General features: G+C 42.2%; 1 protein-coding gene across 2 annotated transcripts in view; it reads right to left on the bottom strand.

Annotated features, from left to right (window-relative positions):
* LOC135100503 (uncharacterized) overlaps nucleotides 1–12500 on the bottom strand; it is a 95786-nt gene that overhangs the window by 39049 nt on the left and 44237 nt on the right. The window contains exon 2 of one of the 2 annotated variants that reach the window (XM_064003472.1): nucleotides 3319–3372. The exons of the other annotated variant lie outside the window; for it this stretch is intronic. Coding sequence (XP_063859542.1) covers nucleotides 3319–3372 — 54 coding nt within the window. The remainder of the gene's footprint in view (nucleotides 1–3318; nucleotides 3373–12500) is intronic. 2 annotated transcript variants of the gene reach the window in all.

The raw sequence follows: 12500 nt of genomic DNA, 5'->3' as shown, positions 1-12500 counted from the left end.
AACAGCTCAGCAACAGTAATATCCGAGCAGCCTATCATCGATCCATAGTCAACGATTCATACACCAGCCGTCCCCGCACATCAGGGCTGCCTCCATCTCGACCCACCATGAGAGGAGGAGGAGGAGGAGGAGGAGGATGCACATTTAGTTTATCCAGAAGGTGATGTTGGCCACGAGAATCACCATAGGACTTCAAATGACAGGTAAAACTAGTGTCAAGAGCCATAACATGCCTAAGAAGCCCCTCGTGTAAGGCACCTCCTGTCAGTGCATGAAGTCGAGGTCAAGGCAAGAGTCAGCATACAGAAAATACTGACGATGTAACGTAACGGCAAGTTGCTTAGAAAATGAAGGGTCATCGGTGCATTTACCAAACATTTCCCGCCTACGATGTTGAATAAGAAAATGTGGGATAATAAACTTTTGGTCGTAGTTATAATTCTAGAGGTTTCCTGGTCTTTCATTCATTCTTCTTCTTCTTCTCCTTTTTCTTCTTCTTATTCTTATTATTATTATTATCATCATCATCATCATATTTAATATTATTATTATTATTATTATTATTATAATTATTATTATTATTATTATTATTGTTAATATTATTATTATTATAATTATTATTATCATTATTATCATTATTATTTATTCATTTATCTATTTTTTTTACTTTAGGATGGTGACTAAGAAAATGGAAGACAAGACATATTCTAGAATGAAATAATTCACACACACACACACACACACCAGTAAACATTCCAGTATGACAGAGTACAGTACCAGAGGTAAGAGAAAGTTTAGACATGAAGCAAGAGGAAATCCCACGAGAGAATGGTACACTCGTATTAGTGGATGTTTCGGAAGACACAGAGAGGGATACAAGATTAGTCCATTTATCTGTTTACTCATTGCATTCAACACGAGGTTCTCTGAGTCCTTACCTAATGTACCCTTAACAGTATTACTTCTACACAAGAAAGGTGACCAAACATAAATGCGTTGGTTACTTATCTTCACTTTTTTATAAAATAATTTTAGACTCTATTTATTAAGAAATATTAAAAAAAAAAAAAGCTATGATAATAAACAAATTTTTTTAAGAAAACACGAATAAACTGACTGAGAGAGAGAGAGAGAGAGAGAGAGAGAGAGAGAGAGAGAGAGAGAGAGAGAGAGAGAGAGAGAGAGAGAGAGAGAGAGAGAGAGAGAGAGAGAGAGAGAGAGAGAAATTATACGCCTTACTTCGTAGACAATAACTGGTTCTGTGATTCTGTTAAACAAAGACCAATTTTGAAGGCATTACAGTATGTGTATAAGCAAACAAAGTATTACTGAACATATTACAAGAACCCTGAGGTACTGTGCAAACGGGAACCTTACCTAACCTAAAAAAGAGAAACAGAAAAGCAACGAGACATTGCGCAGCTTCACTATATTTACTTCCAGCAAGTCTTTGTAGTATATGAAAATAACATAAATATAAATTACGGATATTTTAGCTACCGAAGATTTACAGACACACCTGAATAAAGAAAAAAAAAACATCAGAAGACTTTTAAAGAAACTTTAATGCATACTGATGTCCATAGCAAAAGTCATGTGGCGGATCAAGAATGTATTATGAGTAAAACTATAGTATTGTCAAATGCTAATACACACAGGTACAATCGTGGTGATAAATTGTTTCCTGTTTCGTCGCCATGATGAATCGTAACCAACTCAGGTTCGAGGGTTTGAACAACGGTGCGTCGTGAAGAGAGGAGTTGTTGAAACCTTCGAATCTGAGCTGGTTACGATTCATCACGGCAATAGAAGCAATACACAGCTTATGACCGCGACTATACGTCATCGACAGTGAAGGTGAGTGTACCGAAGATTACTGCAATTAGTGGAACCAAAATGAAATGGCTTCTGATTAAAATTAAAACACGAAGGGCATACATAAATTACATGAAAATAAAAATATGAACAAACAAATATACAAATGAGTAATGTGATGCTCTACTGTCACCCGCGTTAAGACTTGTTCCATCAACATGTTTATACATACATGACCAAGAGAACGTGGAAAGGCTTCCCGGGCTATACGAGGTTGAATGACGCCAGAAAAAAACATAACCACTGATATTCATCCTCTTCACCGTGCATTGTGAGGCGAGCTGGTGGACATCCGTGCTCCCGATTATAATGTTTTACTGGTACAGACCCTGATAGGAAATCCATGATCACAACATTATTTCGATGACAACTGGAGCGAGGCACGTAAAGAGTAATCAACCAAACATTACATTTTAACTTATAACCACACAAACACCTCTCTCTCTCTCTCTCTCTCTCTCTCTCTCTCTCTCTCTCTCTCTCTCTCTCTCTCTCATATTACCCTCCAGACAGGTGTGTCAGCTGGGACATACACGTCGGGTTTATTTACACCAGATATTAATTCAGAATTCTATACCGAAGTTTGCCTTTTTGTTTTTTTTTTTAGCGTCACTCGCAGATACTTTTCCCTGCACTTGTTTGTTCCTTAGTCTGTCACCAAATGGTAAAAAAATAAAAAAAAATAAAATAAAATAAATAAATAAATAAATAAAAACTCCCAAGATATGCAAATTAAGATACGAGTGTTTTTTGTTGCTGAACTTATTCCAAGCCCCATGTTGAAGTGACTATCAAACCTGTCGCTCTGTGGTCCGTATTCTGAAGCGCTTTGCTCTCTCACTATGACTATTTTCAAAGGCCACAGAGATGATTAACCTAGTTTCTCACGACTGGACTGTTTCTTCTCTTAATAATGTAGAAATCTTGTTAATCTGTCATCAGAACCATAAAAAAAAAAAAAGTCTTCAAAACCGTGTTACTTCAACTAGAGCAATTTTGAAAGTAGTGGAGATGCGGCGCAGTGTTTTAGAATATGGTCCAGTCCACGATGCTGCATGGATGAAGACCAACACCATGACCAGCACACGATCACGAAAACGGTCATCACGAGCTTGAATAGGTGACCGTGAAGTGAATCGCTTAACATAGGATGGATGGATTGAAGAAGTGTAAAAAAAGAAATAGTGGAGAGCGGAGGCGAGAGTGGAAGGAGAGGCGGACAAGGAGGAAAGAGGAGTTGCAGAACGTATTCAAGAGTCGAAAGAGGAAGGAGAGAGCAAAATTCATTTACCATATCAACAACGACGAGGACAACAGCAACAACACCACCACTCTCCTCCAAGTCGCCATAGAAGGAAGTCACAAGGAGAGACAACCAGTAGATTCTGCAGCTCATCCACCTATCGCCGACGTCATTAAAAACAAACAAACAAACTAACTAACTTGTAGGGATGGCCGTGACGCCGAGGATCGAATCAGGACACCAGCCGTTTTCACCTGCAAGGAGTAAAGTCTTCATTACTTCTACAGACTGACCTAAATCGTTCTTCACGTAAACCAAGTAAGAGAACAGAAAAGAAACACCAGGATATGAAGTGAACATGATTTGGAAGAGCACGTAAACAGGAGAGCGTTCGACCTTGCCTTTGTGTCAGGAGACTTGATGGAACTAACCATGATTTTATAGCTCTCTCTCTCTCTCTCTCTCTCACTCTCACTCACTCTCTCTCTCTCTCTCTCTCTCTCTCTCTCTCTCTCTCTCTCTCTCTCAATTTAAATGCCTCTATACTCTGCCTGCCTTCCCCGCCTACTACCTCAGCGCTTCCCTCTTCTCCCTCCCCACCAGCGCCATCCAGCTCGCGGCGCCGACTCATCACACTATATTCACACTTTTCATTTTCTTGTCAAGTAAGTGTCGACACCTGGCGGAGCGTTTCGGAGCCGTTATTGGCCTGGCGTGTCAGCCTTTGCAGGTCACCCCGTCAATAAGTAAACAAATAAAAGGGGGGCACGTCAGAGCCACGGCAAGAGGGGAAAAGGAAAAAAAAAAACGAGAAAGTGAGGGCTAGAGAGAGAGAGAGAGAGAGAGAGAGAGAGAGAGAGAGAGAGAGAGAGAGAGAGAGAGAGAGAGAGAGAGAGAGAGAGAGAGAGAGAGACGGACAGACAGACAGACAGACAGACAAACAGACAGACAGGAAGAGGAAAACGGTGAAAGGGGTCCCAAAAGGTGAGGGAATGTGCATGTCGGAAGTGAAGCTATGGATGGAAAATAGAAACGAGAAGGGACGCCGGGAAGAAGAAATGAGAGAGTGATAGGAAGGAAAAGATTGGAAAGAAGACTGAAATGGTGTGAAAAGAAGGATCAAAATTTATTGAAAGAAAGAGATACATGAGCGAGAGAGAGAGAGAGAGAGAGAGAGAGAGAGAGAGAGAGAGAGAGAGAGAGAGAGAGAGAGAGAGAGAGAGAGAGAGAGAGAGAGAGAGAGTCGTCATTCGCTCAGATGGGAAGAGAAAGCAGTTGTCAACACTTTTTCATGCCCAAATATACTGTCAAGCACACTTTCACGAGCGGATGAGAGGGAACACACACACACACACACACACACACACACACACACACACACACACACACACACACACACACACACACACACACACACACACACACACACGTACAGTGATAAATGAAAATCCATGCTAGCAAAAGACTGTTCAGGAAGATATTTTCACTAGTTGTCTGCCATCAGTGAGGCACCTCAGAATTTGTTTATATTGAAATTTAAAGGAAAACGACCCGCGTACTCGTATCTGGAAAAGTGAGTGTGAGAGTCCCGGGCAGACACGACCCGTCCATTAGGCGCGGTGTTGGCTCCTGGTCGGTGCCCCCCTTCATCCCTTCCCCCACCTCCTGACCCGTCCCACAAAAATCAGGTTCCCGCCGCGAGGTCCGAGTTGAAAGCCAAGTTTTAAATGCCTCCGTTGCGCCGTGACGCCCCAAAAGCCATCCCCGGGAGCTGCTCAGACACGCTCTCAGCCTCGCCACTCTGTTTCCTGGTTTCATGGTTTATTCGTGCCGAGATTTCTTGTTATGGTTTCCAAGTAACAGACAGCGGGCGGTGACTATGCGTGGTGGGAGGACGTAACCTGGGGTAGTGTTATGAATGGGTGTAGAGACTGACTGAAAAATGAAGCTTTCAAGTGATAAATTGTTATGGTAGGCAGATAAATACGAGTACACAGTTTAAGTGGTAGATCTGTTCGCGGCGAAAATAGTGCGCCAACTGATCGACTTTAAGGGGCCAGTGGGTAATAAGTGAGGCCAGACAGTGAAGGTCGTGATATTTAGAAGTAAGCTGTTACTGATTCGTGAGTCATGCATACACACACATGAATTCGTACAACAATAATTGATCATGATGATAAAAGCCATCTGATGTGTCAAAGCAGATCATTACTGTGCATGTAGATTAAATGGTTATTGAATTTATATTTTTCTTGAACTTATGTCATCTTGTTACCGGATGCAGAAATACGAATGATCAAAGTATCAAAAAGTGTACTGGCTCTCATTTCACATTATCTAGATCTTTTTTCTCACTTTTAGCCTTAGTATTATTTTGCACTATACTGCTCACAGCTTTGTGAAATTAGCCACACAGCAGAGGATTCAGATTCCTCCTTGAAAACATTAGTAAGAAGTAAGAGGTTTAAACACTTCCTTCGGCTCATCTCTATACGTGTCAGAAAACCGGGTTAGATCCTGCAAGGTGATCTGGAAAAAGCTTTATATCGTATGTCCTTCCTGACGCAGTCCTCCACATTCATGCAGACTCGTGCCTCCAGTGACAGGGGGATTGGTAGAAGCCGGTGACCGGAAATATCCTGAGTGCAAGTCAGGATTCGAACTCAGGACATCTTGCATTGTACGAGTACACACGCATCACGCCTGAGCCACCCAGCTCCCCGACAACCAAGAAATTTAGGCACATGCATTGTTAAAGTATTTTATAAACTAATTTCGCACACGTTAATGGACACATTTCAACATTGTGCAGAAAAATTGCGTAATTTCTTCCACTACAAAAGTAAAGGACACGAGCCATAAATGGTGTTGGTGGGCCGCGGCAGGGAGGAAGATAATGTGGCCGTGTATCTGTCCAGGGTCTGAAAAACTGCCGCGCCTTCCACTGCCAGAAATGTGCGAAACAGCACACTAGCCCGACTGCCGCTCTGGTTGGGCCGCACTTCTACTAAAAAGAATTAAAATGCGTAAAATCCACATCATACATTTACTATTTAAATTCATCTATCGATTCACAGGCCTCATGACTCCAGCACCAAAGTATTCCTTATCATTCACAGGGAAAACAAAATCGTCTTTTATTTCTTTCTTACTTATATTTTCAAGTCAATCACTCACTGTGATATATATACGAGTATATATATATATATATATATATATATATATATATATATATATATATATATATATATATATATATATATATATATTCCGTCGTGTGTTTTGCTAACATGGATTTTCGTGTTGCATTTATGTTACCGGAACCTGGATGGTCATGTAGCAGATTTTTTTTTTTTCGGTGGACGGTAGATGATTCTCTCTCTACATTACATGCGGCAAAGTTTAATGTTATAGTCCATTATCGCGGTAATTTTAATACTTGTAATTATGGGCACATTTGCAGCGCTACAGTTACTGTTGTAGGTTACTTTTTGCGACGCGGATGGTGAGGAAAAGATAATGTTAGCAGCTGGCTGGCTCCGTGGTGCACTGAGGATGTGTTTGGCTGACACTCCATCCGTTCTAGTTTGAATCGCGGACTGGGCAGATGGTATCACTACCACCATCGCTACCACCACCACCACCACCACCATTGCTACCACCACCACCACCACCACCACCACCACCACCACCACTACCACCACCACCACCACCACCACCACAACAACAATAACAACAACAACAACAACCTACTACTACTACTACTACACTACACGACAGAGAGAGAGAGAGAGAGAGAGAGAGAGAGAGAGAGAGAGAGAGAGAGAGAGAGAGAGAGAGAGAGAGAGAGAGAGAGAGAATCGATTAAAAGTACAATGCATGATAAGGTGGAAGCACTAATTTCTTCTGCTACGTTTAACGAACACAACGCACACTCTGTACAGTTTGTGGAAGGTTATATCTTCAATAGGGAAGCGAACAAGTCACTGAATGTCTCCTTAAAACAGAGAATAGATAATAACGCATTCATTATTCGCAAGCTAACCCTCTTTGCTCGGGAGAAGACAAAGAAACATGAGCGAAGAAAAGAAAACAGAAGGGAAGGAAGACATGAATGAGGTGAGGAAATTAGGAATAAAACAAAGCCAACAAGGGAAAAACGCACAATAAAACAAGGACTGGATGTTTTCATGTGTACACGATCTTCACCGGAAAGACAAGAGAGAGACAAGAAAAATCACTGTCAGTATTTCCAAAAGTTTATTCATGACACACCAAACACGAATCTACATCAGCAGGACGAAGACATTACGGCAGTTGTCGTGTAAAAGGAGGCAACCCACACGAAATAGTTACATATTCATATAGCACAGGCACGTATATCCGTACACACACACACACACACACACACACACACATACAATGCACATCACAAGCCCATTTCGCACTTAGCCCACACATAACCACACCACTACACACAACCCTGCACTACTGTACCACCCACTACTCTATAGACACCTCTAAGTATATTAACCCCGCACCACTTCCACCACCCATCTAACCAGTTACCCCAACCATAAACCCCTGAATTCCTACCACACATCATGAGGAGACCAAAACATCCACTAGAACCTCCACACACACACACACACACACACACACACACACACACACACACACACACACACACACACACACAATCAACACACCCTCCCTCATCCACGCCACTAACACGCCCACTTAGATTACCCACACACCTTACCACTCACATCCTTAATCTCCTGGCACATGTTCCCTCTCACGCTTTCTCTCTCCGCGTCCCTAAGAAAAACAAAACACAACGCACGCCCCTTTTATGCACTGACGCCCCTTCATGCCTGGCGCGGAAGGAGGAATAAGGGGGCAAAGGGAGGACGAAGCGAGGGAAGGGAGGGAAGAACTGACACACTCGGTAGGGAAAAGAAGGGAGGGAACCTGTGAGGGAAATAGAGGAGAAAGGGATGACTTAAGGGAAGGTAGGAGAGAGAGAGAGAGAGAGAGAGAGAGAGAGAGAGAGAGAGAGAGAGAGAGAGAGAGAGAGAGAGAGAGAGAGAGAGAGAGAGAGAGAGAGAGAGAGAGAGAGAGAGAGAGAGAGAGAACGTATTGCAATCTTGTCTGTGGCGGGGCAGCAGCAGCAGCAACGTGGCAAAAAAAAAAAAAAAAATAGTGTGGCCCTCTCCCTCTCTCTCTCTTTCCTTCCGTTCTCTTTGCCGTCTCATCCAGCCAAGGCACTGAAGGGAGAAATTAAGGATGATGGATGTCGGGGTTTGGACTTCCACTCCGTCACACAAACCCATCTTGCTGCGACAACCCTCGGCCGCCCCCGCACCCGCCCCCTCTCAATCCCCTCGACTAAGCTGCTCTGTCGAAATAGCTTCCAAGAATATTATAATGACCTCGTGTCTTGGTGCGAGTATTTGTGGTGGATCGAGAGAGAGAGAGAGAGAGAGAGAGAGAGAGAGAGAGAGAGAGAGAGAGAGAGAGAGAGAGAGAGAGAGAGAGAGAGAGAGAGAGAGAGAGAGAGACGAAAAAGTACGGGTTTAATTACAGATAAAAAAAACTGGAGAAGAGTATTGACATGTGGACAAAGACGCAAAAACTAAACAAAAATAAGAAGAAATGATAAGGTGGAAAAATAAGAGGGTAAAAGAAGAAACAGAGGAAAAACATACGGGAACAAGAAAGGGAGTGATAATTACTGTGAAAGGAAGGTCATTAAGCAGTGAAAGACGCAGCATATTACTTGAAAAAAAAAAAAACTCTCAATACTCGTACTTTCTTTACGCTTTTTCACAATATTTTTTTTTCCCTATTCACATTTTTACTTGCCATCTTTGTTCCGTCCCATTTTCCTCTTCCTTCCACGCTCTGTTTCCTCCCATCACTTCCAGGCCCCTTTCTTACGTCACCCATGACTTTTGTTACTTCCCTTATCGCTCCCTTCCTCCTCCATTCCCTCTTCTATCTCTTCCCCTCCCTCTACTGCTCCTCTATCTATCGCTCCTCTCTCTCTTATTTCTCCTCGTTTTCCTCCTCTTCTGTGTCTCTCATTACCATTGATTGGCACTCGTGGTCAGACACCCCCACTCCTCCAACTCCTCCTCCTCCTCCTGTGCCTCCTCCCCTCTTCGGCAGCCATTGGTTGATGCATATATAAATGTTTGATTAAGTGAGAACCAGGCAGCGAGTGAGGAACAGACGGACAGACGAGTGTGTGATGTGGTGGCAGCTCGATTGTGGCTGCCTGTCGCGGCTGCAGATGGGCGCGATGTCTGGTGTTGTGCCTGTGCTTGTTGTTGTTATTGTTGTTGTTGTTGTTGTTGTTGGTGGTGGTGGTGGTGGTGGTGGTTGGTGTTGGTGATAGTTGTTGTTGTTGGTGGTGGTGAATGTTGTTGTTGTTGTTGTTGTTGTTGGTGGTGGTGGTGGTGGTGGTAGTGGTGGTTATCGTTGGTGGCGGTGGTGATAACGGTTATTGTTGGTGGTGATAGTGGTTGTGGCTGATATTGCAAAGGTTTTATAACTGTGGTGGTGGTAACGTTCATGATGATGGTGGCAGCAATACAGTGGGTGTTACTAAGGTGCCACTGGTGCAGGTGTTGCTGCTAATCATATACAATATCTGCCCCCAGGCGTCCTACCATTACCATGTCCTGGTTAGATCAGATCAAAAGTGTCTCATTGTGTGTATGTATGTGATACTATGCTCAACCATCTATTTAGTACCTATCTTTAGCGTAGAGAGACAATACGTACACACACAATGCTACTTAATTCTTTCCACGCTAGCCCATTGATATATCTGCCCTATCCCAGCACAGAGCTATCTACGTCGTATGCCGACACAGTGTCAACTCTGCTCCACACCATGCCAACCGAGCGACTCCTCCATTCGATACCAATTCAGCTAAACACTAATACAAAGCTACTTCTGTCAACACTGCTATTTATTCTCCGTGCAAATACAGACCCAATTCCGTCAACTCAAAGTCACCTTTGTTCTACGCCAACACAGTGCTACTTCTGTTCCACGCCAACCCAACGCCTCTTTTTATCCTACAGCATTCCACTGCCATCTCTACTTTAAGTCATTACAGTGTCATCCATTTCTCACCCAACTACAGTACCATCTCTGCTCCAGGCCAGCTCAGTGCCACATCCGCCTCACGCCAATACAGGGTTACTTCTGTATTGTCAGATCTGCTATACTACAAAATAGGCTCACATTCAGAAGCCCTCTGTTCTCTCATCATGACCGTTTTCAAAGGCCACAGAAATGATTATCCAGTATCTCAAGAGGGCTTCTCGTGCTCATAATGTCGAAATGTTGTTAGTCTATCGCTAGAACCATAAAAAGGCCTTTAAAAACCCGTGTCATTGCAATAAGAGCTTTTAGAATGTAATGAAGGTGCGATGCAGAAGAATTTCAGAATATGGTTCCTGGAGTGGCACCTCTGCTCCGCGCCAAAACATAGCCACCTGCAGCCCACGCCAGCACAGCGCACTCTCAGCCTCAAGCCAATCCACCTCCGTCACGCGCAGACACGATGGAAGGAAGTGTCATCCCCTGAGTTACTAAGATTGTTCAACTTCTCTGCGACTCTCTCTCTCTCTCTCTCTCTCTCTCTCTCTCTCTCTCTCTCTCTCTCTCTCTCTCTCTCTCTCTCTCTCTCTCTCTTTTTCTCTCTCTCTCTTTGTGTGTAAATTCTTAGCTAGTAACTATCTTTACTATTACTGTATAGTACTGTTATCACCAGCATTACCATTATTATTATCATTATTATTATTATTATTATTAGTAGTAGTAGTAGTAGTAGTAGTAGTAGTAGTAGTAGTAGTAGTAGTAGTAGTAGTAGTAGTAGTAGTAGTAGTAGTAGTAGTAGTAGTAGCAGTAGTAGTAGTAGTAGCAGTAGTAGTAGTAGTAGTAGTAGTAGTAGTAGTAGTAGTAGTAGTAGTAGTGGTGGTGGTGGTGGTGGTAACAGCGGCAGCAACAGTTGGAGTCAGTTGGAGTGGATAATAATAATAATAATAATAATAATAATAATAATAATAATAATAAGAAGAAGAAGAAGAAGAAGAAGAAGAAGAAGAAGAAGAAGAAGAAGAAGAAGAAGAAGAAGAAGAAGAAGAAGAAGAAGAAGAAGAAGAAGAAGAAGAAGAAGAAGAAGAAGAAGAAGAAGAAGAAGAAGAAGAAGAAGAAGAAGAAGAAGAAGAAGAAGAAGAAGAAGAAGAAGAAGAAGAAGAAGAAGAAGAAGAAGAAGAAGAAGAAGAAGAAGAAGAAGAAGAAGAAGAAGAAGAAGAAGAAGAAGAAGAAGAAGAAGAAGAAGAAGAAGAAGAAGAAGAAGAGGAGGAGCAGGAGGAGGAGGAATAAGAACAAGAAGAACAAGAGCAAAAAGAATAAGAACAAGAACAAGAGCAAGAAGAACAAGAAGAACAAGAACAAGAGCAAGAAGAACAAGAACAAGAACAAGAAGGACAAGAGGAACAAAAAGAAAAACAAGAACAAAAACAGGAAGAACAAGAACAAGAATAGTAAGAACAAAAAGAAGAAGGAACAACAACAACAACAACAACAACAACAACAACAACAACAACAACAAATATATACTACTACTGCTTTACTGCTATTACTACCACTACCACTACCACCTCCACCACCACTGCTACTACTACTACTACCACCACCACTACTACTACTACTACTACTGCAGACCCCCAAGGACCTCAGATGGCACAAAAATAAGGTCATCCTAACATGAAAAGGTCCACTGATGCCGCTTCAGCACTGTCGACTTCAATATATTCGTATTTAACCTGCCCACTGCTGCTGCTGTTGCCAGTGCTCTCTTACTCTGCCTCGTAGAGAAAAGTGAGAGGAAAAGAAAAAAGGAAATTCACCCGCTGAGAAAGGCCAAGGACCTTCAGTTTTTCCTCCCTTTGTTTCGATACTGGTTCATCAGAGCAGCGAATGAGACAACATAAAATTTTAGGTATCCACGTGATAGTCAGTTTGTTTAGAAAGACCTTTAGTAGTGACTTGCGTATCTTGATTTCATTTATGGAATTACTTGTATTGCTGTTTTTACTAATCACTGCGCTTTTCTTTTCTTTTCTTTTCTTTTTCCTTATTTAGAATCTGATGTTCTTTTAATTACTTATATATTTTTTTCTACCGTGTGATTATTTAAAGGCACAATGGCCTCTTGTATCATAGCTGCATTTTGATTTATTTATTTATTTGTTTATTTATTTATTTTTTTGTCTATCTCCATGCTTTTTTTTCTGTTGTTTTTCATTGTGTATGTCTGTCTGTCACTGTCTGTCCGTCTGAATGTGTGTCTCCCTC

This window comes from Scylla paramamosain, chromosome 5 (genome assembly GCF_035594125.1).
Source record: "Scylla paramamosain isolate STU-SP2022 chromosome 5, ASM3559412v1, whole genome shotgun sequence".
In the NCBI taxonomy this organism is placed as follows: domain Eukaryota; kingdom Metazoa; phylum Arthropoda; class Malacostraca; order Decapoda; family Portunidae; genus Scylla; species Scylla paramamosain.
This window is presented reverse-complemented; position numbering and strand designations above follow the sequence as displayed.